Source organism: Cetorhinus maximus, chromosome 7, assembly GCF_964194155.1.
Source record: "Cetorhinus maximus chromosome 7, sCetMax3.hap1.1, whole genome shotgun sequence".
Classification (NCBI taxonomy): Eukaryota; Metazoa; Chordata; class Chondrichthyes; order Lamniformes; family Cetorhinidae; genus Cetorhinus; species Cetorhinus maximus.
The window spans coordinates 753,817-777,807 of record NC_135885.1 but is presented as its reverse complement, the minus strand read 5'-3'; the positions used below and the strand labels follow the sequence as shown (position 1 = coordinate 777,807).

Genomic DNA, 23,991 nt, shown 5'->3' with positions numbered 1-23,991 from the left:
ATGCCTGGTTTCTGACAGTCTCTGTTAGACACACCCTGGGTCTGTCTCTGACGTTCCTTCAGAGAGCGTTTACACTGGGTGAAGAGTCAATGCCCAAATTAGAGGAGACTAGAGATCTCGGAGGATTGTGGGACTGGGGTTTACAGAGATGGGGAGGGGTTGGGGCCATGGAGGGATTTGAAAACAAGGATGAGAATTTTAAGTTCAAGGCGTTTATAGACTGGGAGCCAGTGTGGGTCAACGAGCACCTTTGGTACGAATTAGGATATTGGTAGCAGAGTTTTGAATGACCTCTAGTTTGTGGAAGGTACGAGGCCAGAAAAGCATTGGAAAAGAGCAGCCTGGAGATAACAAAAGCATGGATGAGTGTTTCAGCAGCAGATGAACTGAGGCAGCGGTAAAGTCTGACGTTGGAAGTGGAAATAGGTGATCTTGGTGATGGAGGAGCATGTGTGGTCAGCAACTCATGTGGGGGTCATATATGACACTAAGCTTGTGAGCAGCCTGGTTCAGTCTCAGGGTGAAGGCTGACATTATTCAGGGGGTGGATTAGGCTGTGTTAGTGATGATGCGATGTCAGAAGTTCAGCTAGTGTCACACAGAGTGACACAGAAGCCCCCTCCTCACTGCCTCTCATTCTAACTCTCTGTCCTCAGTAACTCTCTCAGCACAGACAGAGGGACCACCTCACACACCAAGTAACAGCCCAGCCCCCTCCGTCTGGGTGTCCTCCCCACCACTGTCTGTCTGGGCCCTGCCTCCATCTGTCTGTTCTTCCCCCCACCCCCCCCCACCCCCACTCCCACCCCCACCTAGTCTGCCTGTGCTTCCCCTGTCTGTCTGGGCCTTGCCCCTGTCTGTCTGTGTACCCCCTGCCTGTCTGTCTGGGCCTTGCCCCTGTCTGTCTGTGCTCCCCCTGCCTGTCTGTCTGGGCCTTGCCCCTGTCTGTCTGTGCCCCGCCCCTGTCAGCTCACCTGTGTTGGAAAGCTAATGCCTATTCTTTAACCCCCGCCCGCCTCCCCCAGGTCCTTCACACTCAGTTGGAGTACCTGCTGCAGGGTCAGGAGAAAATCCGGAGCAGTTCGGAGTTCACGGAGCAAGCTCTGAGCCACGGCACGGAGACCGAGGTCCTGCTGGTGAAGAAGCAGATGAGCGAGACCCTGAATGAATTGGCTGCCCAGCACTTTCCACTTCAGCCCCAAGAGAATGACCACCTGGACCTGAGAGTAGAGACGGATGGAGTGAGGAAGTCAATCCAGAACCTCGGGGTCCTGATCACCACCAGTGCCATTGCCCAACAGACCGTAGCGACCGGCGAGGGTCTGCGTCATGCTGTGGTTGGCCAGCAGACAACGGTTACTGTGACAACCAAGGATAAAGATGGAGAGCTGGTGAAAACCGGTAACGCCATCTTACAGGCAGAGATCACAGCTCCGGACGGCAGCTGTACCGAGGGCGAAATCCTGGACAACAGGAACGGGACGTATGAGTTACTCTACACACTAAAGACTGAGGGAGACTTTACACTGTCTGTAACCCTGTACAACCAGCCAGTCAAAGGCAGTCCCTATAGAGTCCGAGCCACAAAACCCTCTGATGCTGCCCACTCCCCCGACGATGTCAAGCGCAGGGTGAAGTCTCCGAGTAGCGGGCACATTCGACAGAAAGCAGTCAGGCGCCCGGCGAGTATGTACGGCACTGGCAAGAAGAAGGACAACCCCATTGAGGACGAGCTGATTATCCGTGTCGGTGAGTTTGTTTTAATCTTCCATGGGAAGCGGGAATCACTGGCTGGGCCAGCATTTGCTGCCCATCCCTGAATGCACTTGAGGGCATTTCAGAGTCAATCACATTGCTGTGGGTGTGGAGTCACATGTAGGCCAGACCGGGTAAGGACAGCAGATTTCCTTCCCTAAAGGACATTAGTGAACCAGATGGGTTTTTCTGACAATTCCGTACTTTCATTGCCATTTCTCAGACACTTTATGTTCTAGGTTTGTTTTGACTGATTAAGTTTAAATTCCAACAGCTGCTGTGGGATTTGAACCCATGTCCCCAGAGCATTAAATAAAAACAAAAAACTGCGGATGCTGGAAATCCAAAACGAAAACAGAAACAGAAATACCTGGAAAAACTCAGCAGGTCTGGCAGCATCGGCGGAGGAGGGCACAGATGACGTTTCGAGTCCTCATGACCCTTCAACAGAACTAAGTAAAAATAGGAAAGGGGTGAAATATAAGCTGGTTATATATGGACTGGAAACGTCAACTGTGCCCTCCTCCGCCGATGCTGCCAGACCTGCTGAGATTTTCCAGGTATTTCTGTTTCTGTTTTTGTCCCCACAGCATTAGCCTGAACTGAAAGATTACTTGTCCAGTGATGTTACTACTACACCACTGTCTCCCTGTAGTACCAACAGGAACCCTTTGACCCTGGGCTCTGTATTCCAGGGAGGGAATGGCCAGAGATTGGGAGAGAGAGAGACAGAGAGAGAAACTAGTAGTGGGAGATTGGGAGGTAGATTGGTAACAGCAGAGGGATCATTGTATCATTCAACTTGTATTGTCTCTCCGCATTCTTCCTACTAAAATGCATCACCTGACACTTTTCCCCATTGAATTTTATCTGTAATGTTTCCACTCGCTCCACCAGCCTCTCTCTGTCCCTCTTAAAATCTGTCGCTATCCTCCTCACGGCTTCCAACTCTTCCAGGTCTTGTGTCATCTGTAATTTTTCAAATTGTGCCCTGCCCCAAGACCATGTTATTACTGTTTTCATTCCTACTACAGAATTCTTGGGGAGTTCTACTATATACCTCCCTCCAGTCCAAAAAACAGTAATTCATCACTCCTCTCACATTCTATCCCATCAGCCCTTTTATATCCTTCCCGCTGCTGCTGTCTCTTTGATGTTAAAATGCTTCAATGTTGCTGACAGCTCTATAATGTGACATTTTATCCAACTCCTTCTGCAAGTCCACGTACACCACATCAACCACATTACCCCTTATCATAAGATTCAGGATCTTGGACGAAAGAAATGGATAGTGCCCAATCCAGAGTAAGAATAATGAACTGGACAAGAGCCGACTTCAATGGGGCAAGAGCGGAGCTGGGCCAGACAGATTGGAACAAATGATAGGCAGGAAAAACTGTAGCTGAACATTGGGCTACCTTCAAAAAAGAATTGGTTCGGGCACAGACAAGGTGTATTCCATCGAAAGGGAAAGGTAGAGCAAACAAATCCAGAACTCCCTGGATGAAAAAGGAAATAGAAATTAAGATAAAGAAGAAAATGTGTGTCTATGACAGTGTCAGGTAGAAAATACAATTGAGAACCAAGAGGAGTACAGAAGGTTCAGAGGGGAGGTGAAAAAACATATTAGAGAAGTGAAGAGGGATTGAGAGAAAAGACTGGCAGCCAACATAAAGGAAAATCCTGTCTTCTATAGGCATATAAATAGGAAAAGGGTGGTTAAAGGAGGAGTAGGGCCGATTAGGGACCTAAAAGGGGATTTACACATGGAGGGAGGGAGTATGGTTGAGGTATTAAATGAATACTTTGCACCTGTCTTTACCAAGGAAGCAGATGCTGCCCAGGCCATGGTGACAGAGGAGGAAATTCAGTCACTAGACGGGTTCAAATTTGATAAGGAGGAGATATTGGATAGGCTGTCTGTACTTAAGTTGAGAAGGCACCGGGACTGGATGAGATGCATCCACAGATGCTGAGGGAAGCGAAAGTGGAAATTGCGGAGACACTGGCTATAATTTTCACTCTTCCGTAGACTCAGGGGAGGTGCCAGAGGACTGGAGAATTGCAAATGTTACACCCTTGTTCAAAAAAAAGTGTAACGAGAGGCCCAGTAGCTATAGGCCAGTCAGTTTAACTTCGGTGATGGGGAAACTTCTGGAAACTATAATTCAAGGCAGAATTAATAGTCACATGAACAAATGCAGGTTAATTAAGGAGAGCCAGCATGGATTTCTTAAGGGAAAATTATGTTTAACTAACTTGCTGGAGTTTTTTGAAGGGGTAACAGAGAGGATTGATGAGGGTAATGCTGTTGATGTGATGTACATGGACTTCCAAAAGGCATTTGGTACAGTGCCACACAACAGACTTGTGAGCAAAGTTAGAGTTCATGGAATAAAAGGGACAATAGCAACATGGATACGGAATTGGCTGAGGGATGGGAAACAGAGAGTAATGGTCAATGGATATTTTTCGGGCTGGAGGAAGGTTTGTAGTGGAGTTCCCCAGGGGTCAGTATTGGGACCCTTGCTGTTCCTGATATATATTAATGATCTAGATCTTGGTGTACAGGGGACAGTTTCAAAGTTTGCGGATGATACGAAACTTGGAGGAATTGTAAACTGTGAGGAGGACAGTGTGGAACTTCAAAAGGATATTGACACATTGGTGGAGTGGGCAGATAGGTGGCAGATGAAGTTCAATGTGGAGAAGTGTGAAGTGATCATTTTGGTAGGAAGAACATGGAGAGAGTAAAAAATAAAGGATACAACTCTAAACGGGGCGCAGGAGCAGAAAGACCTGGGTGTATATATGCATGAACCATTGAAGGTGGCAGGACAGGTGGAGAGAGTGGTTAATGAAGTATACAGTATCCTGGGCTTTATTAATAGGGGCATAGAGTATAAGAGCAGGGAGGTTATGTTGAGCTTGTTTAAGTCACTGGTTCAGCCTCAGCTGGAGTATTGTGTCCAGTTCTCACTGCTACACTTTAGGACGGATGTGAAAGCACCAGAGAGAGGGCAGAAAAGATTCATGAGAATGATCCCAGGTATGATCAAACAGAAAAAGAAAGCGTACGATAGGCACACAGAACTAAGCACTGCAGATAGCCTAAATGAATATAGGAAGTGCAGGGACGAAGTGAAAAAGGAAATAAGGAAATCAAAGAGAGGGCATGAAAAAAGATTAACAAGTAAAGTTAAAGATAACCCAAAGATGTTTTACCAATACATTAATGCTAAAAGGTTAGTTAAGGAAAAAGTGGGACCTATCAGAGGTGAAGATGGAAACTTGTGTGTAGATGCAGAGGCTGTGGGAAGGGTTTTGAATGAATATTTTGTCTCCGTGTTTACAAAGGAAAGGGAGGATGTAGGTATAGTAGTCCAGGAGGAACACTGCGAGGTATTGGACGGGATAGTCATAAAGAGAGAGGAAGCGCTTGAAGGGTTGAAATCCCTGAAAGTTGATAAGTCACCAGGGCCAGATGGATTGTTCCCGAGGCTGCTGAAGGAAGTCAGGGAGGAGATAGCAGATGCTCTGAGGATGATTTTCCAATCTTCACTAGATACAGGGGAGGTACCGGAGGACTGGAGAAATGCCAACGTAGTTCCATTGTTTAAAAAGGGATCAAAGGAAATGCCAAACAATTATAGGCCAGTTAGTCTTACATCGATGGTGAGCAAATTAGTAGAATCAATCCTGAGAGATAGGATTAACTGTCATGTGGAAAGGCATGGACTAGTCAGGGATGGTCAGCATGGATTTGTTAAAGGAAGGTCTTGCCTCACAAATTTGATTGAATTCTTTGTGGAAGTGAGAAGAAGGGTTGATGAAGGTAGTGCAGTGGATGTTGTGTACATGGATTTTAGCAAGTCATTTGACAAGGTCCCACATGGCAGATTGGCCAGGAAAGTAAAAGCCCATGGGATTCAGGGTAATGTAGCAAACTGGATAAAAGGTTGGCTTTGTAACAGGAAACAAAGGGTAATGGTCGATGGATGCCCTTGCGAATGGAAAGTTGTCTCAAGTGGTGTTCCACAGGGCTCGGCGTTGGGACCCTTGCTGTTTGTGTTATATATTAACGATTTGGACGTGAATGTGGGGGGCACGATTGGGAAATTTGCAGATGACACAAAGATTGGCCGAGTAGTGGATAGTGTAGAGGATAGTCATAATCTCCAAAACGATATAGATGGGTTGGTGGAGTGGGCGATAAAGTGGCAGATGGATTTTAACATAGAGAAGTGTGAGGTCATACATTTAGGGAGGTCAAACAGTTACAGGGATTACACAATAAATGGGAATATACTAAGAGGGGTAGATGAAGTGAGAGATCTTGGCGTACAAGTACACAGGTCCCTGAAGGCAGCAGTTCAAGTAGACAAGGTTGTAAAGAAGGCATATGGAATGTTCTCCTTCATTGGCAGAGGTATAGAATATAAAAGTAAGGATATAATGTTAGAATTGTATAAAACACTGGTGGGGCCACAACTGGAGTATTGTGTGCAGTTCTGGTCACCACATTACAGGAAGGACGTAATAGCTCTGGAGAGAGTGCAGAGGAGGTTTACAAGAATGTTACCAGGGTTAGAAAAGTGTAGCTACGAGGAGAGATTGGATAGGTTGGGGTTATTTTCCTTAGAACAAAGAAGGCTGAGAGGTGACTTGATTGAGGTGTACAAAATTATGAGGGGAATAGATAGAGTGGACAGGATAAAATTGTTTCCCTTGATGGAGAATTCTAGAACCAGGGGAGATAGATTCAAGATAAGTGGCAGAAGGTGTAGGGGGGACATGAGGAAGAACTTTTTTACACAGAGGGTAGTGGATGTCTGGAATTCGCTGCCCAAGTTGGTGGTAGAGGCAGAAACTCTAAACTCTTTTAAGAAGTACCTGGATCTGCACCTTAAGTGCTGTAAGCTGCAGGACTATGGGCCGGGTGCAGGAAGGTGGGATTAGAAAGGGCACCTGGGTGTCCTCGGGCTGGCATGGACAAGACGGGCCGAATGGCCTCCTTCTGTGCTGTAACTTTTCTATGGTTCTATGAGAAACTTAGGCTATGAGGGTAGATTGGAGAGGTTGGGACTGTTTTGCTTGGAGAAGAGCAGACTGAGAGGAGATTCGATAGAGGTGTTCAAAATCATGAGGGGTCTGGACAGAGTAGAGGGGGAGAAACTGTTCCCATTGGTGGAAGGATTGAGAACCAGAGGGCACAGATTTAAGGTAATGAAGCAATGGAGACACGAGGAGAAATATTTCCCCCCGGCGAGTGGTTAGGATCTGGAATGCGCTGCCTGAGAGTGTGGGGGAGACAGGGTCAATCGAGTGGTTAGGATCTGGAATGCGCTGCCTGAGAGTGTGGGGGAGACAGGGTCAATCGAGTGGTTAGGATCTGGAATGCGCTGCCTGAGAGTGTGGGGGAGACAGGGTCAATCGAGTCTTTCAAAAGGGAATTAGATAATTATCTGAAAAGGGAGAATGTGCAGTGTTACAGGGAGAAGGCAGGAGAATGGCACTGGGTGAAATGCTGATTCGGAGAGCCAGTGCAGACATGATGGGCCAAATGGCCTCCTCCTGTGCTGTAACAATTCAGTGAAAACCCTCATCAAACCCTCTGATACCTCATTAAAAACCTCAATCAATTAGTTGAAGATGATTTGCCCTGAATGAATCCACCTTGGCGCTCCTTCATTAATCCAGATTTTTCCAAGTGACTGTTCATTTTGATGTGGATCCTTTCCTCCCTCAATTTAACATCAGAGCAATAAATTCTCCTCACGTTTATATTGCTGCTGTGGGGGGGAGATTGCTGGGTGTCAATTAGCTGCTGCACTTCCTCCATTTTATTGCCTGTGAAATCCTTTAGGCCAACCCATGGATGTGAAAGGTGCTATACAAATGCCAGCCTTTCTTTTGTCAATGGTTTCTACCTTTGAGTAAGGAAATAATTATCTTAATTATTCATAGTCAAGCCCACAGTGTGGGCCTGGGGTCAGGTGTGGGCCTGCACTGGCAAAGGGGGCCTGTTCCTGGGGGTCTATCCCCATGGTTGTTGCCATGGTTGTTACCGCGGTTTGTGTCCATGCTCTGTTGCCTGTGTTACACTTGCTGTGGCCTGTTGCATTGGTGTGTTACCGACAGGGTTAGCCTGGCACAATGCCACGGGGTGTTAGTTGGTTTCAGATGTGAATCTTCTTCTTCTGTGTTTTTCTGGCTTCAGGGACCAGAGGCCGAGAGAAAGGGGAATTCACCAACCTTCAGGGAATCTCAGCCTCAGGGAATAACCGCATCGTGGTCGCCGACAGCAACAACCAGTGTATCCAGGTAACCAAATCCAGCCCCACCCTGGGCTGGAAAGGCCCAGGCTCAACTCCCAGCCTCGCTTGGCATGGCACTGAGCACCACACTGGGCAGAGAATGGGGATGCCGCTCTTGTGGGGTTTAGCTGAGCAGATGTTTTGCAGCTGTTAATGAGCCTCTTCACCCCCCCAGGTGTTCTCCAATGATGGACAGTTCAAGCTGCGATTCGGCGTTCGGGGCCGGTCACCAGGGCAACTCCAACGTCCAACCGGAGTAACCGTTGATCCCAATGGTGACATCATCGTGGCCGATTACGACAACCGCTGGGTCAGCACCTTCACTCCTGACGGCAAGTTCAAGGTGCGGGGGAGGGGTGGAAGGTCAGGGCGAGGGCTGATTGGGGGAGAGGTCAGTTCGGGGAGGATCCACTGATCTCTACTCTATAAATGTTAGCAATAGGAACAGAAGTAGGCCATTCAGCCCATCGAGCCTGCTCCCTAATTCAATTCGATCATGACTGATCTGACTGTGGCCATAACCTCACTTTCCTGTCTGCCCCCCTCTAACCCTCGGTTCCCTTGTCGATCAAAAACCTGTCTAACTCAGCCCTGAATATATTCAATGACCTGACCTCCCCTGCTCTCTGTCGGAGAGAATTCCACAGACTAACAACCCCCTGAGAAGACTGTGACATCCGAACGAGGAGCAGGAATAGGCCATTCAGCCCCTTGAACCTGCTCTCCCATTTAATAAGATCATGGCTGATCTGATAGTAATCTGAAATCTGCTTCCCACCCACCCCCGATAACCTTTCACCCTCTTGCTTATCCACCTCTGCCTTAAAAATATTCAAAGGCCTGAATTTGACCTTTGGCGGGTGGGTGGGTGGTCAGGCGTGATCGATGGGCCCGGGAGCGGTTGGGAAAAGAGCCCCCGAACACGATTTGACGCTGGCTGGCCAATTAACGGTGCACTGAAAAGCTCAGCGCTGCTGGGGTGGGAGAGGGGGAAGAGGGTGGGTGATGACATCTCCGCGGGCGTGGGTGAGCACTGCGAGAGAACTCACTGAAGGCAGGCTGCTGTCTCAGGGAGACGCAGGCCTGAAAAAGCTGAAATAATCGTCTAAAAAGCTGCAAAAAAATGTCCATGCATCACAATCAATCACCGGAAAATACAACGGATAAAAATGCTGTCCCCAGATATTTATTTTTGTTTTATTTCATAACGGGCATTTCATCCCAGCCTTGGATGAGGTTTGGTGATAAATCAGAGACAATTTAATGGTTAAATACTCTGCTCCCACCGCCTTTTCAGGAAGACAGTTCCAAAGACTCACGACCCACTGAGTGAAAAAATGTTGCCTCCTGACTCCCTATAATTACAGGCTTTTTGCTCATTTTATTGCCTATATCCTGCCTGTGGAAATGCATTTCTGTTTAAGTGCTTGTTCACACAGGGGAACTGACCATCACTACTTTTCCCTCACTTAACTCTTGTGTTCCACAAAGGTCAAGGTAGCAAACTCAATAATGGCTAATTTGACTCAATCCCACTGTGTCAGGGTATCTATGTCATTCAGACATATGAATTCGGAGCAGGAGTGAGGCCATTCAGCCCCGTGAATCTGCTCTGCCATTCAATAAGATCATGGCTGATCTGAATGTAACCTCAACCCCACATACCTACCTACCCCCGATAACCTTTCACCCCCTTGTTAGTCAAGAATCTATCCAGCTCTGCCTTAAAAATATTCAAAGACTCTGCTTCCACCGCCTTTTCAGGAAGAGAGTTCCAAAGACTCACAACCCTCTGAGAAAAAAACTCTCCTCATCTCTGTCTTAAATGGGTGACCCCTTATTTTTAAACAGTGACCCCTAGTTCTAGATTCTCCCACAAGAGGAAACATCCTCTCCACATCCACCCTGTCAAGACCCCTCAGGATCTTAAAGGTTTCAATTAAGTCACCTCTTACTCTTCTAAACTCCAGTGGATACAAGCTTAACCTGTCCAACCTCTCCTTATAAGACAACCCGCCCATTCCTGGTATTATTCTAGTAAACCTTCTCTGAACTGCTTCCAATGCATTTACATCTTTCCTTAAATAAGGAGACCAGTACTGTGCACAATACTCCAGATGTGGTCTCACCAGTGCCCTGTACAACTGAAGCATAACCTCCCTACTTTTGTATTCAATTCCCCTCACAATAAATGATAACATTCTATTAGTTTTCCTAATTACCCGCTGTACCTGTATACTAACCTTTTCTGATTCATATACTAGGACACCCAGATCCCTCTGAATCTCAGAGCTCTGCAATCTCTTACCATTTAGATAATACTTTTTTTATTCTTATTTATTTTTATGTCATAACAAGGAGCTGAAAATTAATCAGGTACATCATCATTTCAAGCTTTTCTGTCCATATTACAGAAGAAATTCTTCCTCATCTCCATCTTAAATGGGAGTCCCCTTATTTTGAAACTGTCCCCTCGTTCTATATTCCCCTCACGAGGGGAAACATCCTCTCAGCATCTACCCTGTCAAATCCCCTCAGAATCTTATGTGTTTCAATAAGATCACCTCTCATTCTTCTAAACACCAATGGGTACAGGCTGAACCTTTCCTCATAAGATAAACCCCTTCATCGCAGGAATCAGCCAGGTGAACCTTCTCTCTACAGCCTCCAATGCATATGAACATAAGAGAAAGGAGTAGGAGTAGGCCATTCAGCCCATCGAGCTCACTGCACAATTCAAATATGATCATGGCTGATCTTTGGTTTCAGCCCCACTTTCCTGCCCGCTCCACATTGTTAAACTCCAGATAGCCAGTTGGTGAAGGATGAAACCAGAGACATTTAATTCAATTTAGATTTATTCCCAGAGTGAAACATTACTAGCATATACTTCCTAACTCACCACAGTGTCAGTAATTGCCTCTTTATATGTGCTCAAGTAACAACCCAATTAATGTCTTTCCCCTCCATATAGTTAACTACAATTGATATACAAATTAATACCCATATCGCTTAATTCCCTGAGATACCAAACTCCATCTATCCCAGCCTTAAATGTATTCAGTGATGGAGCACCCACAACCCTCTGGGGTAGAGAATTCCAAAGATTCACAACTGTCCGATTGGAGAAATTTTCTCCATCTTTCAGCTGAAAGATTCCCCAAATAAGGAGCTGAAAACAGGACACAGTATTCCAGATGTGCCTTTACCAATGCTCTGTACATCTGGAACAAGGTCACAGGTCACCATTCCGCTTACCTTCCCGGTTACTTGCTATACTTGCATATGAGCCATGGATGGGGACACCCAGATCCCTCTGTATTGCAGCATTCTGCATCTGGCCTATTTAAATAACGCCCGGCTTTTAAATTCTTCCCACCAAAGTGGACAAGTTCACATTTTATCACATAAACTCCATCTGCCAAATTTCTGCCCACTTATTTAACCTGTCTATATCCCTTTGCACGCTCTTTATGTCCAATTCATAGCTTGCTTTTCAACCTAACCTTATAACGTTAGCAAATTTGGCTACAATACAGTCCATTCCTTCACCCAAGCTGTTAATGTGGGCTGGTATTTTCCATGCCCGCTGGCATTGGGCGTGTTTGGTGGCATCAGCAGATAATATGGCGCAATTGGTTTCATGACGGTGTGAAACCAGTTTGCGATCGTCCGCTCAGCCTGTCGATGATGGTGTTTAATTCCCCACCATCGGACATTGGGAACCTCACTGGAATACATCAGCATATCATTATCAGACCAGTTCCCCGGAATCATCCCTCCCGCGGGATTGTCCGTCCACATTGGCGGGAAAACACTCCAACGTGTTTCACAACAGCAAATATAAGGCGTGCACCGGGTGAGCTGCATTTCACTCGGGACTTCTGTTTGCCGACCTTCAGGCAGCACTCGCAGTCTCAGCGCCAGGATTCACAGACAAAACCACAGCACTTTTAGGGGGGTCACGGGCAGGTCTCTACCCACCAGGCCAGCTGAAAGGCAGGGGAGGCTTTTCAAAGGCTACAGGGTGAGGGCTTGGCCTGGGGAAAGGGGAGAATGGCCTCAGGCAAGGGAAGAGGCTGCAGGGCGAGGGCTGTACTGGGGGCGGAGGGTATCCCAGGGTGTGTGTGTGGGGCACATGTTGATCTGTGCAAGTGGCCTCAAGAGGGTGAGGGCTGTGGAGGCAGCCTCCAGAGGAGATGAGGCCAGATGGAGATGTGAGGGTGTGTGTGAGAGAGTGAGTGGTGATGTCCCTTGAGCTGGCAGTGAGTGAGATGCCAGTGAATGTGTGATGGGTTTGTGAGTGTGTGAGTTTAGAGGATGAGATGGTTGCCTTACCCTGGCTGCACAGATGAGATCATTCATCCTCTTTCCACATTGGATGGCCAACCTCTTCTGTGCAGCATTGGCACTGACCACCACTGCCACTGCCTCCCAAACCAGAGGGGTAATGTAACTGCCCCTCCTACAGCCAGATACAGGGGATACAGGACATCACACCGGAGCCTCCACAGCATCCAAAACAACTTGAATAAATTTGTTAAACATGATTTCCCTTTCACAAAACCGCATTGACTGATTGTATTCTGACTTTCTAAATGTCCTGGTATTACTTCCTTAGTAACGGCCTCTAGCAATTTCCCAATGAGAGATGTTAAGCTGACTGGCCAATAGTTTCTGTGGCCTGACTGGTGCCAGGGTTAAGGACATCTCCTCTCAGCTGGAGGGGAACGTGGAGTGGGAGGGGAGGGGAGGTACTAGTGGTCATGGCTGGAGGGGAGGGGAGGGGAACGTGGAGTGGGAGGGGAGGGGAGGTACTAGTGGTCGTGGTCTGCGTGTGAACCAATGACATAGGGAGAACCAGGAATGAGGTTCAGCTCAGAGGGTTTGAGGAGTTTGGATCCAAATCAAAATGCAGAACATCAAAGGTGATGAAATCTGGATCGTTACCTGATCCATGCACCAATTAGCATAGGGTCAAGCAGATTAGGGAATTAAACACAAGACTCAGAGTGCTGTGGGAAGAAGGGGATTTGATTCATAGGACACTGGCATCAGTACTGAGGGAAGATTGAGCTATTCTTTTGGGATGGGCTCCATCTGAACTGGGCTGGGACCAGTGTCCCGGCCAATGGTATCACTGGGGCTGTGGACTGGGCTTTAAACTAATAGGGGTGGGGTGGGGGTGTCAGGGGGTGGGGGGAGGGTGTGATGGGGGTGCGGTGGTGTCCAGGGATGGGGTGAGGGTGTGTTAGTGTCAGGGGGTAGGGGGGGAAGGGTTCTGGTGAAGGGAGAATTCGAAATCCAAAGGGAAAGGTTGAGATATCGGAACAGTATAGTGATGTGGCTAAAGAGAAGCAGAGAGGGACAGGGAGGGACAGGGAGTTTAACAAAAATTGCACATTAGTGAATGAGGTCATTGCAGGGACTAGAAGTAAAAAATGAAATTAAAAGTTCTTTATCTGAATGCACGAAACATCTGCAGTAAGAGAGATGGTCTAGTGGCACAAATAGAGATAAATGGTTTTGATCTAATCACCATTACAGAGACATGGTTACAAGGTGATCGAGGTTGGGAAATAAGTATTCCAGGGTAAACAATATTTCCAAAAGACAGGCAGAATGGCAAAGGATGAGGGGGTGGCCCTGATAGTAAAGGATGACATAGGGACATTAGTGAGAAAGGATCGGGCCTCTGAAGGTCATGAAGTAGAATCAGCATGGGTGAAAATTAGGAATAAGAAGAGTCATAAAACACTGGTGGAGGAGTTTACAGGCCCCCGAACAGTAGTTATACTGTCAGACAGAGCATTAAACAAAAAGTTATTGGAGCTTGTAACAAAGAAAATGCAATAATTGTAGGGGACTTTAATCTACATATAGACTGGACCAATCAAATTGGCAAGAATGGGTTAGAAAATGAGTTTGTAGAATGTTTTTGTGACTGTGCTTGGACCAATACATTGTGGAACCGACTAGTAATAAAGCTATTTCCAATCTAGTGTGTGTAGTGCAGCAGGTTTAATTAATAATGTCATAGTGAAAGATACACTGGGAAATAGTGATCATAATATCATTCAATCTCATGTTAAGTTTGAAAGTGACACACTGCAATCACAACCAAGAATCTTCAACTTAAGCAAAGCCAATTACATGGGCAAAGGGGAGAGCAGGCTCAGGTTAATTGGGTAAATAGACTAAAAGATGTGGTTGTAAATGAATAGTGGGAAACATTAAAATAAAAAGTTCAAAATGTTCAACAAAAATATATTCCACTGAAAAACACTCGATGAGAAGGACCCATTCGTGGTTCACTCAGGAAGTTAAGGTTAGTATCAGATTAAAGGAAGAGACTTAAAATGTTGCAACAAAACAGTAGCAAGTCTGAGAATTGGGAGAGTTTTAGAAACCAGCAAAGGGCCAAAACATTGATAAAAAGGGAAAAATAGAATAAGAGAGTAAACTGACCAGAAATATAGAAACAGCCTTTCGGGTTGTGAATCTTTGGAATTCTCTACCCCAGAGGGTTGTGGATGCTTCATTGTTGAGTATATTTAAGGCTGGGATAGACAGATTTTTGGTATCTTGGGGAATTAAGGGTTACGGGGAGTGAGTGGGATAATGGAGTTGAACCCAAGATCAGCCGTGATGGTATTGAATGGCGGAGCAGGCTCGATGGGCCGAATGCTCTCCTCCTGCTCCTATTTCTTGTGCTCCCACCTTTTGTGAATAGATGTGTTACATTCACTATTTTCCAATCCACTGGGATCTTTCCAGGATCTAGGGAGTTTTGGAAGATTACATGCAATGCATCCACTATCTCTGCAGCCACTTGCTTTAAGACTGGAGGATGCAGGCCACTAGGTCCTGGAGGTTTATCAGCCTTTAGACCCATTCATTTTCCCAGTAATTTTTCTCCAGTGATTGTGATTGTTTTAAGTTCCTCCCTCCCTTTTAAGCCTCCCATTCTCAAGATGCTTTTTCTGTTTTCTATGGTGAAGACAGATTAAAAAAACTCTTCAAAGTCTCAGCTATTTTAAGGACCAAGGTTTAGTTTAACTACATTCTTCCTTTTTATTGCCTAGATTTATATTTTTAACTAGGTTTCTCACATATTTTCTACACCTGTTTCTCCCTCCTCCTCTCTGATTTTCTCTCCCCATCTCTCTCTCCCTCTCGCTCTCTCTCCCCATCTATCTCTCATCCCCACCTCTGTCTCTCTCTCTCACCCCTCTCTCCCCCCCAACCCCACTCCACACCCCTTTTCCACCCCTTCTCTTTACACCCTCCCTCCGTCCTCACCCCTCTCTCTCCCCCCACAGTGTCCCTCTCTGACATGCTCCCCCTCTCTCTCTCTCCCCCTCTCTCTCTCCCCCTCTCTCTCTCCCCCTCTCTCTCTCACCCTCTCTCTCTCCCCCTCTCTCTCTCTCCCTCCACCCCTGCTGTGTCCCTCTCTCTCTCTCCCCCTCTCTCTCTCTCCCCCTCTCTCTCTCCCCCTCTCTCTCTCACCCTCTCTCTCTCACCCTCTCTCTCTCCCCCTCTCTCTCTCTCCCCCCACAGTGTCCCTCTCTGACATGCTCCCCCTCTCTCTCTCTCCCTCTCTCTCTCCCCCTCTCTCTCTCACCCTCTCTCTCTCCCCCTCTCTCTCTCCCCCCCCCCAGTGTCCCTCTCTGACATTCTCCCCCTCTCTCTCTCCCTCTCTCTCTCTCTCTCTCTCTCCCCCCCCACCCAGTGTCCCTCTCTGACATGCTCTCCCTCTCTCTCTCTCTCCACAGGGTAAGATTGGCGCTGGGAAGCTCCTGGGTCCAAAGGGAGTCGCTGTCGATCGGAATGGCCACCTGATAGTGGTGGATAACAAGGCTTGCTGTGTCTTCATCTTCCAGTCCAATGGGAAGCTGGTGACTCGGTTTGGGCTGCGTGGTACTGCAGACAGACAGTTTGCAGGTATACTGGATGGTAATAAACACAGCCAATCATCTCCTTCTCTGCATTGCTCTATCACTAATGTGCATGATGTGTCACTTAGATCCTGCATTTCCTTCTTACTCCCGACCAATCCTGTCATTCCTTCTGGTGCCATAGGAACATAGGAAATAGGAGCAGGAAGAGGCCATTTGGCCCCTCGAGCCTGCTCCATCATTCATTATGATCATGGCTGATCATCCATCTCAACACCATTTTCCAGTGCTACCCCCATATAGCTTGATGTCTTTAATATTTAGAAATCCATCAATCTCTGCTTTAAATATGATTGAGCCTCTCCACAGCCCCCTGGGAAGAGAATGACAAAGACTCACCACCCTCTGTGTAAAGAAATTCCTCCTCATCTCAGTCATAGAATCACAGAAAGTTTATGGCACAGAAAGAGGTCACTTGGCCCATCTTGTCTGTACCAGCTGAAAAATGAGCCCCCCAGCTTAATCCCACTTTCCAGCATTTGGTGTGTCCCCTGGTTCTAGACCCCACCTCCAGCCTGGGGGAGACACCCTATCCACACCCACCCTGCAGAGCCCTGTAAGAATTTTGTAAGTTTCATTGAGATCACCTCTCATTCTTCTAAACCCTGGAGAATACAGACCCAGTTTCCTCAATCTCTCCTCATAAAACAATCCCGCCATCCCAGCAATCAGTCTGGTGAACTTCCACTGCACTCCCTCTATGGCAAGTACACCCTTCCTTAGATAAAGAGGACAAAACTGTACATAATATTCCAGGTGCGGTCTCACCAATGTTTTATACAACTGCAGCAAGACATCTTTGCTCCTGTACTCAAATCCCCTTGCAATAAAGACCAACATACTATTTGCCTTCCTAGTTGTTTGCTGCACCTGCATGTTAGCTTTTAGTGACTCATGAACATGAACACCAAGGTCCATTTGGACATCAATGCTTCTCAATCTCTCACCATTTAAGAAATACTCTGCATCTCTGTGCTCATATCAAAGTGGATAACTTCACGCTTATCCACATTAGATTCCATATCCCATGTTCTTGCTCACTCACTCAGCCTGTCTAAATTCCCTTGAAGCCTCTTTGCATCCTCTTAACTCAGATTCCCACCTAGTTCTATGTCAACCGCAAACTTGGAAATAATGCATTTAATCCCCACATCCACATCATTGATGTAGATTCTGAATAGCTGGGGCCCAAGTACTGATCCTTGCAGCACCCCATTAGTCACAGCCTGCCAAACTGAGAATGGCCCATTTATTCCTACTCTGCTTTCTGTCTGTTAACTAATTCTCAATCCATACCAGTATCTTACTCCTATCCCATGTGCTCTAATTTTGTTTACTAACCTCCTGTGTGGGACCTTATCAAAAGCCTCCTAAAAATCCAAATACACCACATCCACTGGTTCTCCTTTATCTATGCTACAAGTAACATCCTCAAAATAACTCCAACAAGTTTGTCAAACATGATTTCCCTTTCATAAATCCATGTTGACTGCCCAATCTCACCAATCTTTTCCAAGTGTCCTGTTATCACATCCTTTATTATAGATTCTAGCAGTTTCCCTCCTGCTGACGTCAAGCTAACAGGTCTGTAGTTCTCCATTTTCTCTCTCTCTCTCCTTAAACAGTGGGGTTACATTTGCCACCTTCCAATCTGCAGGAACCATTCCAAAATCTATAGAATTTTGAAAGATAACCACCAATGCATCTACTATCTCTACAGCCACCTCATTCAACACTCTGGGATGTAGATCATCAGGTTCAGAGGATTCACCACCAGAGATATTCAGAGATATCACCACCTTCAACACCTCTTTGTTCTTTTGTCTGTGACATCTTTTGGTTATCTCCACCTATCACTGGCTGCTTGTCCCAACAAACCACCCCCACCCCCAAACCAGCTTATATTTCACCCCTTTCCTATTTTTACTTAGTTCTGTTGAAGGGTCATGAGGACTCGAAACGTTAACTGATTTCTTCTCCGCCGATGCTGCCAGACCTGCTGAGTTTTTCCAGGTATTTCTGTTTCTGATTTTGTTTTGGATTTCCAGCATCCGCAGTTTTTTGCTTTTATCATTATTTTAGGTTCAGAGGATTTATTGACTTTCAATCTGATTAGTTTCTCCAGTTGTGCTTCTTGCTAATGCGAATTTCTTTCAGTTCCTCAATATTCTTGTGGCTCAGGTAGTAATCCAGAGATTATTGCCTTTGAGGTTCTGCTTTTTAATTTAGCCCCTGACTGCTCATTCTCCCTCAGCAGAACCTCGTTCCTCATTCCACCTATGTTATTGGTGCCTACATGGACCATGATCGCTGGATCGTCCCCCTCCCACTGCAAATTCCTCTCCAGCCCAGAGCAAATGTCCTGAACCCTAGCACTGGGCAGGCAACACAGCCATCTGGACTCCCGCTCTCGGCTGCAGAGAGCTGTGTCTATCCCCCTGACTATACTGTCCCCAGCTACTACTACATTCCTATGAACTCCCCTCGCTTGAATGGCTTCCTGTACCATGGTGTCATGGTCAGTTTACTCATCCACTGTGTATCCCTGACTTTCTTCCATGCAGGCTGCAAGAACCTCAAACCTATTGGACAATCACAAAGGCTGAGGCCCCTCCCTTTCCACCTTCTTTGCCCTCATACCTGCTTCACTCACAGTCACACCCTCCTGACCCTGATCACTGACCAAATCAGAAGACCCTATCCTAAAGAGTGTGACTGCCTCCTGGTACAAAGTGTCCAGGTAACTTTCCCCCTCCCTGATGTGTTGCAGTGTCTGCAGCTCAGCCTCCAGCTCAATGACTCTGAGCTGAAGTTCCTCGAGCTGTAAACACTTCTTGCAGACGTGTTTTCCCTGGATCACATTGTTATCCAGGAGCTCCCACATGCTGCAGCCTTGACACATCACCTGTCCTACTCTCTTTATAGTATTTAATTAATGAATGATTAAAGTGGTTAAATTTTAATTAATGTCTCTAGCCCATCCTGTGCTTACCTTCTTATTATTCCAATAAATGTTCTCCTTTCCCTGGTTGAAATTTCCTTGTTAAGATCGATAGGAAATGCTCATCAGCTAATCTGATAAGCAGGATCGGTGACATTGTGGTGCTGGGTGGAATTGTCCCCGGTTTGTGTTAAGTGCGGTAACAATGGGTAAAATGATGTTTTACCTGTCGGCTTTTCACACTGTATCGTCCCAAACCCACCGTGTTAATTATGCATTCCCGGGACACACGACGTTTCCATGGTGGGCGGGCTCCAATTCACCAACCTCACCATCACCTCGCCATCACCTCACCATCACCTCGCCATCACCTCGCCATCACCTCACCATCACCTCGCCATCACCTCGCCATCACCTCGCCATCACCATCACCATCACCATCACCTCACCATCACCTCACCATCACCACACCATCACCTCACCATCACCTCACCATCACCTCACCATCACCTCACCATCACCATCACCTCGCCATCACCTCACCATCACCTCACCATCACCTCACCATCACCATCACCTCGCCATCACCTCACCATCACCATCACCTCACCATCACCTCACCATCACCTCACCATCACCTCACCATCACCATCACCTCGCCATCACCTCACCATCACCATCACCTCGCCATCACCTCACCATCACTTAACCATCACCACACCATCACCTCACCATCACCTCGCCATCACCTCACCATCACCTCACCATCACCTCGCCATCACCTCACCATCACCATCACCTCGCCATCACCTCACCATCACTTAACCATCACCACACCATCACCTCACCATCACCTCACCATCACCTCGCCATCACCTCACCATCACCATCACCTCGCCATCACCTCACCATCACTTAACCATCACCACACCATCACCTCACCATCACCTCGCCATCACCTCACCATCACCACACCACCACCTCACCATCACCTCGCCATCACCTCACCATCACCATCACCTCGCCATCACCTCACCATCACCTCGCCATCACCTCACCATCACCTCGCCATCACCTCACCATCACCTCACCATCACCTCACCATCACCTCACCATCACCTCACCATCACCTCGCCATCACCTCACCATCACCACACCATCACCTCACCATCACCTCGCCATCACCTCACCATCACCATCACCTCGCCATCACCTCACCATCACCTCGCCATCACCTCACCATCACCATCACCTCGCCATCACCTCACCATCACCTCGCCATCACCTTGCCATCACCATCACCTCGCCATCACCTCACCATCACCATCACCTCGCCATCACCTCACCATCACCTCGCCATCACCTCACCATCACCTCGCCATCACAATCACCTCGCCATCACCTCACCATCACCTCGCCATCACCTCGCCATCACCTCGCCATCACCTCGCCATCACCTCACCATCACCTCGCCATCACCTCACCATCACCTCGCCATCACCTCGCCATCACCTCGCCATCGCCATCGCCTCGCCATCACCTCGCCATCACCTCACCATCACCTCGCCATCACCTCGCCATCACCTCACCATCACCTCGCCATCACCTCGCCATCACCTCGCCATCACCTTGCCATCACCTCGCCATCGCCATCACCTCGCCATCACCTCGCCATCACCTCGCCATCGCCTCGCCATCACCTCGCCATCACCTCGCCATCACCTTGCCATCACCTCGCCATCGCCATCACCTCGCCATCACCTCGCCATCACCTCGCCATCGCCTCGCCATCACCTCGCCATCACCATCACCTCGCCATCACCTCGCCATCACCATCACCTCGCCATCACCTCGCCATCACCTCGCCATCACCTCACCATCACCATCACCTCGCCATCACCTCGCCATCACCTCGCCATCACCATCACCTCGCCATCACCTCGCCATCACCTCGCCATCACCTCACCATCACCATCACCTCGCCATCACCTCGCCATCACCTCGCCATCACCTCGCCATCACCATCACCTCGCCATCACCTCGCCATCACCTCACCATCACCATCACCTCGCCATCACCTCGCCATCACCTCGCCATCACCATCACCTCGCCATCACCTCGCCACCACCTCGCCATCACCTCGCCATCACCTCGCCATCACCACACCATCACCTCACCATTACCACACCATCACCTCACCATCACCTCACCTCACCATCACCTCGCCATCACCACACCATCACCACACCATCACCTCACCATCACCATCACCTCACCATCACCTCACCATCACCTCACCATCACCTCGCCATCACCTCGCCATCACTTCGCCATCGCCATCACCTCACCATCACCTCGCCATCACCTCGCCATCACTTCGCCATCACCATCACCTTGTCATCACCATCACCTCGCCATCACCTCGCCATCACCTCACCATCACCTCGCCATCACCTCGCCAACGCCTCGCCATCACCTCGCCAACACCTCGCCATCACCATCACCATCACCTCGCCATCACCTCGCCATCACTTCGCCATCGCCATCACCTCGTCATCACCATCACCTCGCCATCACCTCGCCATCACCTCGCCATCACCTCGCCATCACCTCGCCAACACCTCGCCATCACCTCGCCATCACCATCACCTCGCCATCACCTCGCCATCACTTCGCCATCGCCATCACCTCGTCATCACCATCACCTCGCCATCACCTCGCCATCACCTCGCCATCACCTCGCCATCACCTCGCCATCACCTCGCCATCACCTCGCCAACACCCCGCCATCACCTCGCCATCACCTCGCCATCACCATCACCTCGCCATCACCTCACCATCACCTCGCCATCACCTCGCCATCACCATCACCTCGCCATCACCTGGCCAACACCTCGCCATCACCATCACCTCGCCATCACCTCGCCATCACCTCGCCATCACCATCACCCCGCCATCACCTCACCATCACCTCGCCATCACCATCACCTCGCCATCACCTCACCATCACCTCACCATCACCTCGCCATCACTTCGCCATTGCCATCACCTCGTCATCACCATCACCTCGCCATCACCTCGCCATCACCTCACCATCACCTCGCCATCACCTCGCCAACGCCTCGCCATCACCTCGCCAACACCTCGCCATCACCATCAACTCGCCATCACCTCGCCATCGCTTCGCCATCGCCATCACCTCGTCATCACCATCACCTCGCCATCACCTCGCCATCACCTCGCCATCACCTCGCCATCACCTTGCCAACACCTCGCCATCACCTCGCCATCACCTCGCCATCACCATCACCTCGCCATCACCTCGCCATCGCCATCACCTCGTCATCACCATCACCTCGCCATCACCTCGCCATCACCTCGCCATCACCATCACCTCGCCATCACCTCGCCATCACCATCACCTCGCCATCACCTGGCCAACACCTCGCCATCACCATCACCTCGCCATCACCTCGCCATCACCATCACCCCGCCATCACCTCACCATCACCTCGCCATCACCATCACCTCGCCATCACCTCGCCATCACCTCGCCATCACCTCGCCATCACCTCGCCATCACCTTGCCAACACCTCGCCATCACCATCACCTCGCCATCACCTCGCCATCACCTCGCCAACACCTCGCCATCACCATCACCTCGCCATCACCTCGCCAACACCTCGCCATCACCTCGCCATCACCTTGCCAACACCTCGCCATCACCATCACCTCGCCATCACCTCGCCATCACCTCGCCATCACCTCGCCAACACCTCGCCATCACCATCACCTCGCCATCACCTCGCCATCACCTCGCCATCACCTCACCATCAACTCGCCATCACCTCGCCATCACCATCACCTCGCCATCACCTCGCCATCACCATCACCCCGCCATCACCTCACCATCACCTCGCCATCACCATCACCTCGCCATCACCTCGCCATCACCTCGCCATCACCTCGCCATCACCTCGCCAACACCTCGCCATCACCTTGCCAACACCTCGCCATCACCAGCACCTCGCCATCACCTCGCCATCACCTCGCCATCACCTCGCCAACACCTCGCCATCACCATCACCTCGCCATCACCTCGCCATCACCTCGCCATCACCTCGCCATCACCTCGCCATCACCTCGCCATCACCATCACCTCACCATCACCTCGCCATCACCTCGCCATCACCTCGCCATCACCTCACCATCACCTCGCCATCACCTCACCATCACCTCGCCATCACCTCGCCATCGCCATCGCCTCGCCATCACCTCGCCATCACCTCGCCATCACCATCACCTCGCCATCACCTCGCCATCACCTCGCCATCACCTCGCCATCACCTCGCCATCACCTCGCCATCACCTCGCCATCGCCATCACCTCGCCATCACCTCGCCATCGCCATCACCTCGCCATCACCTCGCCATCACCATCACCTCGCCATCACCTCGCCATCACCTCGCCATCACCTCGCCATCACCTCACCATCACCATCACCTCGCCATCACCTCGCCATCACCTCGCCATCACCATCACCTCGCCATCACCTCGCCATCACCTCACCATCACCTCACCATCACCATCACCTCGCCATCACCTCGCCATCACCTCGCCATCACCTCGCCATCACCTCGCCATCACCTCACCATCACCATCACCTCGCCATCACCTCGCCATCACCTCGCCATCACCATCACCTCGCCATCACCTCGCCATCACCATCACCTCGCCATCACCTCCCATCACCTCGCCATCACCTCGCCATCACCTCGCCATCACCTCGCCATCACCTCGCCATCACCACACCATCACCTCGCCATCACCACACCATTACCACACCATCACCTCGCCATCACCTCACCATCACCTCGCCATCACCACACCATCACCACACCATCACCATCACCTCACCATCACCTCACCATCACCTCGCCATCACCTCGCCATCACCTCGCCATCACTTCGCCATCGCCATCACCTCACCATCACCTCACCATCACCTCGCCATCACCT

General features: G+C 49.2%; 1 protein-coding gene across 1 annotated transcript in view; it reads left to right on the top strand.

Moving 5' to 3' along the window:
- Positions 1–23,991, top strand: part of LOC144682523 (tripartite motif-containing protein 2-like) — a 73,953-nt gene that overhangs the window by 25,531 nt on the left and 24,431 nt on the right. The window contains exons 5-8 of the mRNA XM_078544915.1: positions 1,026–1,749; positions 7,976–8,079; positions 8,248–8,415; positions 15,848–16,028. Coding sequence (XP_078401041.1) covers positions 1,026–1,749; positions 7,976–8,079; positions 8,248–8,415; positions 15,848–16,028 — 1,177 coding nt within the window. The remainder of the gene's footprint in view (positions 1–1,025; positions 1,750–7,975; positions 8,080–8,247; positions 8,416–15,847; positions 16,029–23,991) is intronic.